Source organism: Populus nigra, chromosome 17 (assembly GCF_951802175.1).
Source record: "Populus nigra chromosome 17, ddPopNigr1.1, whole genome shotgun sequence".
Classification (NCBI taxonomy): domain Eukaryota; kingdom Viridiplantae; phylum Streptophyta; class Magnoliopsida; order Malpighiales; family Salicaceae; genus Populus; species Populus nigra.
In genome coordinates this window covers 7,921,554-7,926,936 of record NC_084868.1, presented here as the reverse complement: position 1 = coordinate 7,926,936, position 5,383 = coordinate 7,921,554, and the positions used below count along the sequence as shown (strand labels likewise).

Here is a 5,383-nt window from a genome sequence, read left to right as displayed (position 1 = left end):
ACAACTTGTTGCTTCTTTACTATCAAAGCCTTTTGATATGCCTCGTAAATTGTCCACATAGATTTAAGACACAATACATCTTGGATGGATAATCATATATCACTTAGATACCTCGCTACCAATTGTTCTTCAGGTTTTTTCCAAATCATTCAAAGCTACTAGCAAGTAGAAATCATCAATATAATCATTGACAACCTTACCTCTTTGTTTCAACGTGTGAAAACTCTAGCATAGGGTTTGATAATAGCTAAAATAAAGGAAGTGCTCCCTCATCTTCTTTTTCATATTGTTCCAATCACTGATTTTTGAATTTCTTTTTCTCTCTTGTGTTTTTTTTTTAACTATTCCCACCAAATATATTCTTGACTTTTTAGTTTGATTGCGATTAACTTAACTCGCGTGAACTTAAAAACCTCATTTTACTTAAAAATCCTCTTAACTTCATTCACCTAGTCTATGAGCTTTTTTTAACTGCAAAGTTCCAGCAAACTCAGAAATTTTAACAAGAAAACTGAAATCACCATATTTGATATCTTCCCATTCAAAGGGATGTCTCCTCTAATCATGCATTTGGTTTTCAATATTGGTCAGGGACCCATAGTCACTTTCCTAATTCTATAAGCCCTAACCTAGTTTGACATGATCAGACTTGTTCTTAGATCTAGACCTGTCCCACTAGTCTACATCTATCCTACTGGTCTATAAAAGCATCTTCTATAACATTCACATAGTCTCTTTAGATTAGACTCATATCTAGTTGTGTAAAATTATCACCTGAATGTTTAGAATATTTTATTTCTACAAGCCATAGCTGCATCGATTTGGTTTTATTTGATTAAATTATCTCATATTAGAAGGTGTGTACTGGGTCTAGACCTGTCCCACTAGTCTATAAAATTATGTTTATTTTTAATTATTAATTTCTATTCATAAATTTCAATGTTCGGCTCTATTAGCATGAAAGGTCTGGCTTAACTACTCATTGGTTATTTGGGGCAGTGTAGGTTGAATCTATTTTATTATGTCTTTCATATTTTACATTTTTCTTTATAGCATATATTGAATGTGGTGTTATATCTACCTTTTTTTTTCTTTTCTATTTTGTTGATGATTGATTAAAGGGGTATTTATTAGTTTCAATCATTGTTATAGCTCTTTCGCTCGTTTGAGTGCTGATGAAGCTCCTTTGCCCAAGCCATGCTAGTAAGGTGGGCAGATTCATAATGCAAAATCAATTAGAATGGCTGCCATAGTCATCAATCATTAGTAAATACTAAAGAAATACTAGCCACTGCTCCTTTCTTTGAGTGCAATGCAAGCTGATTCCAACACTTCAATAGATCGAGTAGCAGCTAATGATGCCAAATAATGTTGAAGTTGCAGAAGATAATGAAGTGATGATGAAAAGAAAAATACAATACAAACAGTAGTAGTAATTAAGACGATATTATATTGAAGGATTCCTTCAGCTGGACATGAAATACTGTCGATATTATTACAGATGGGAATTACACTGACAAGTAGGAGTAAGTGTAAAAACAAATGGAAAATACAATTATTGAAAAAAGTGGTGAAAAAACTTGATTGGTGTCGAAGAGGAAGACAATTCAGGGACATCTGGGGTCAGGCTCAATGAGATTGTAGCTCCGTGACATAATTCAAGATTCTGATTCTTTTTTTCTTTTTTTCATGTAGCCATACATTGACAATAATGTTGTTGCCTTCAACTTTTTATTTTTTTATAAAAAAATATTTAAACTTAAAGTACTCTAAATAAAAATTCTAATTAATTTGTTTATAATTTTTTTATTTTTATTAAAAAAATTAAACTATTCTTGAAATATTTTAAACAGAAGTGCAGCTATGACAGACCCAACAGACTTAGGTGTGACGGTCATGTCTAATTAATTTTTTTATAAATATTTTTAATTTTTTATTAAAAAAACATTTAAACTATATTTGAAATATTCTAAACAGAAATTCTAATTAATGTTTTTTATTTTAAAAAAAATTTAAATTATCTTTAAAGTATCCTAAAAAGAAATTTTAATTAATTTTTTATAAGAAAAACATTTAAAATTTCCTTGAAGTATCCTAAATATAAATTATAATTATTTTAAAAAAAATTATTAAAAAATATTTAAACTATCTTGAAGTATTTTTATAAATTGTTTTTATTTTTTATAAAAAAACATTTAAAATATCATTTAAATATCCTAAATAGAAATCTTAATTATTTTTTTAAATTTTATTTTATTTTTTATAAATTCTTGGATTTGGCGGCCACATAAGACATAAGATATTTGGGTAAGACGGTCAAGCTGAACCCAATAAACTTGGGTATGACAGTCATTTCTGATTTGACAAAAAAAAATACATTTTAATTGTCATAAAAAAAAAATACAAACAATTAAAAAAACAACTCGAAAAAAATAAAATTAAAAATAAAATTAAAATTACAATCTATAATAAAACATCTTGATTCACGTTGATCTCTCTCTCTCTCTTGATTCACGTTGATTTCTCCAACACGGATTGTCTCTTGGATGCCATTAAATGCCAGTGAGTAGTGAGCGGTATGTGCCTCTGTATTTGCTAAATTTGAAAGTGGTCCAACTGAAATGTCTGCCTATGTTTACTTCTGAAGGTGGAGCTTATGATAGGATGTTTTCACACAGTGAAAGTGGCTGATTTCACTGTCTTGTTTTAAAAGAAAGGAAATCACGGTGGTTTCTGAGGTGAAAATTAACGCGAAGAGAAAAAGAGCAACGAGCCAAAGCAAAAATGATGAAGGGTGGCAGTGGTAATAAACAAAGTTGGATTTACAGGCACCTGACATGAGCAAGAGAGACCAAAGCACTAGCTTTTGAACATAGGTAGCTCCTCCCCTATCTTTCATACAAATTTTCACGGTTTTGGTTCTGAGAACAGTAGTGGCTGGGATAAATGTCTTCCACATTTCTTTCTTTCCAGAGAATTTAACTCATCAAGTAGGCTCAGTGACAGAGAAAATGACAGCTACTGGGAAGGATGGAAAAGGATGGAGGTGGGCTCTTGTTGATCTCTCTGTTTTCTCTTCTTTAATTGTTCTTATCTCTCACATTGTGAGATGGATTGCCTCTCAGTATTCGTGAAAGCAAGAAAATGGAAGGAGAGGATAGTTTGAGGACTCTAGAATGCCTGAGAGGAAGGTTGCTTGCAGAGAGACAAGCTTCAAAGACTGCTAAAGAGGAGGCAGAGCTCATGGGCAATAAGGTCTGCTCCTTCTATCCCTGACATCTGGATGGCCTTTAATTTACTTTTTTTCTTCTCCTTCTGGGTAGATTGATGTTATTGCATGCTTCGCATTTGGGATGTCAATATACAACCACAATGCATCAATTGTAAGATCTCAAGTTTCATTTTCATCTATTTTTTGATGGTATAGTTAATAGAACTAGAGGACAAACTCAGAGAAGAGATCAAATTGAGGAAAAAAGCTGAAAAGAAGCATAAATTCTTGATGAAGAAGCTTGAGTCCTTGAAGATTTCGCCTGCATCAGAGGGATCAGAGAAGTCAAGTTCATCTGAGATTAGTGGATTTTGTAGCGCATCATCCACAAGTACTGCAGGCCACAAAGACCCCGAAGAATCTGAATCCAAGCCCCAAGTCATAATCGCAGCAGACTCACAAGATATGAAAGACAATGGCTCTGAAACAACTACATCCAATCAAAATATTTGTCCTGTTTCCGATTCCATCGGAGAGAATCAAAATCCAAATGCTGACAATAACCTCAAAGATTGTTCTTTAGATAAATCAAGGCATGAAACCGTTGCATGTTCACAAGATTCAAAGATTGATGATCAAAGGTATCAAGTTCAACATGCTTTGTCCTTTTCAATAGCCACTTTTATCTATGACAATTTAATGGGGTTTCTTTAAGCTAATTAAGTCAATATTCTGATAATCTCTTTCAGTTCTGCGAGCATTAAAGCATAAGTGGTGGAGATGGAAAAAAATGCACGAAATGAGAGTGATAACGAGGCTTACGTGAATAATTCATTGGCACTAGTCCCATTGAGTTTGCCAGCTTCTACCAAGAAAAGTGAGTTGAAGGCAGTCAATAGAAGTGTTATTGAAGTTCTTGACGCTTTAAGGCATGCCAGGGAGCAGATACAAAGCTCAATGGAGAGAAGACACATGATTAGAGCTGGCCCAACTTGAATCCATGTGTGCTAAATGCTAATGATGTGAGATATATAGCTAATAACACAAATAGCAGAAAGAGACATTAGGATGGGCCTGTGTTCTTCTTGCATTGAAGCAAGAAATGGCAAACGTGATGAGGAGGGTAGAGTAGTGATTAGTTAATATCATTGCATGGATAATAAAGCCGTATGTATGATAGTGAGCATCAAAGAAAGCATGTGATGTAGGGAATTATCAGGGATTTGTTGTCCAGTTGATGCTGGACCTGGGTCCATGAAGGTCGTATTCTTTCTTGTTTTCGTTCTCTTTTCGAGTTTGATTAATTAAGATGGTATTTGACATTATAATATAATCCAACCGTATTTTTGAATTTTTTTTTACTTTAAATTAATTATTTTTTTATATTTTGAAATTATTTGAATATACAAATATTAAAAATAAATTTAAAAATTATATAAAAATTAAACGCGTCACTTCATTGTTGATTATTGTGACTTGCTCCAACCTGGAGTACTGGGCTGATGACAGCCGAGGCTTCCTAATTTGTTTCTATAAATACATAGCGTTAAGGTTTGGTGCCCTTAGTGTTGTTTTTGAAGCTACTTTTGATGAAGCTACATATATAGCATATCAGAGTGGACAAAAGATGATACGATGCTGGCGACTTCGTAAGCTAGCATACCTTTTCTGTTTCTGAAGTTTATATATGAGGATCATCTTTATCACTAGTGCCAGACCAGATAACCCTTTCTTGGAAAAACTAGCCGCTTTGATTTCACAAGAGGCTTCTTATAGATTTTATCATCTCAATTCAAATCCTAACATCCATTTCACTCTGATTCAACCAAGAACGAGCGTCACTGATGGCTTTTGAAGTTAAGGAAGCATGCACAAAGCTTTAAAATAAGATGGCGGTGAAGATTTTTAACCCCCAGATCTTCAAATTGCAGCCTTGAAAACCAGAACAAGACTTCAGAGTGGACTGAGCAAGGTTTTGTCTCTAATAGTAAACCTGCCAGAACTTCAGACCGAGTTTTCTTACTGCACACATTATTCCCTGAACTTGATGAGCATTTTTTGGTCTATCCTTGGATTACATGCCATCCCATCACGTGTATGAGTATATCCAGATACCAAAACAGTGCATATTTTTTGGATTAACTTGTAGACACTTCAAAGACGATGTTTTGT

At 33.4% G+C, this 5,383-nt stretch overlaps 1 protein-coding gene across 2 annotated transcripts; it reads left to right on the top strand.

Annotated features, from left to right (window-relative positions):
* The first annotated feature begins 2,513 nt into the window (after window positions 1-2,513).
* On the top strand, window positions 2,514-4,562 carry LOC133677130 (uncharacterized). 2 transcript variants are annotated; one of them, XM_062098965.1, is made up of 5 exons: window positions 2,514-2,876; window positions 2,974-3,046; window positions 3,126-3,255; window positions 3,428-3,852; window positions 3,961-4,562. In XM_062098965.1, exons 2-5 carry the CDS (start codon window positions 3,012-3,014, stop codon window positions 3,980-3,982), a joined length of 612 nt encoding a protein of 203 aa, XP_061954949.1. In that variant the 5' UTR covers window positions 2,514-2,876; window positions 2,974-3,011; the 3' UTR covers window positions 3,983-4,562. The 2 variants fall into 2 exon arrangements, with proteins under 2 accessions (XP_061954949.1, XP_061954948.1); XM_062098964.1 differs by having other exon boundaries at window positions 2,514-3,046.
* Window positions 4,563-5,383: the final 821 nt, after the last annotated feature.

What these genes read in the sequence shown, in the direction of transcription:
- LOC133677130 (XM_062098965.1), top strand. Translation starts at nt 3,012, where the DNA reads ATGACAGCTACTGGGAAGGATGGAAAAGGATGGAG. An exon ending in AAGGATGGAAAAGGATGGAG is followed by an intron (nt 3,047 to 3,125) that starts GTGGGCTCTTGT and finishes ATTGCCTCTCAG; the next exon opens with TATTCGTGAAAGCAAGAAAA. An exon ending in CAGAGCTCATGGGCAATAAG is followed by an intron (nt 3,256 to 3,427) that starts GTCTGCTCCTTC and finishes TTGATGGTATAG; the next exon opens with TTAATAGAACTAGAGGACAA.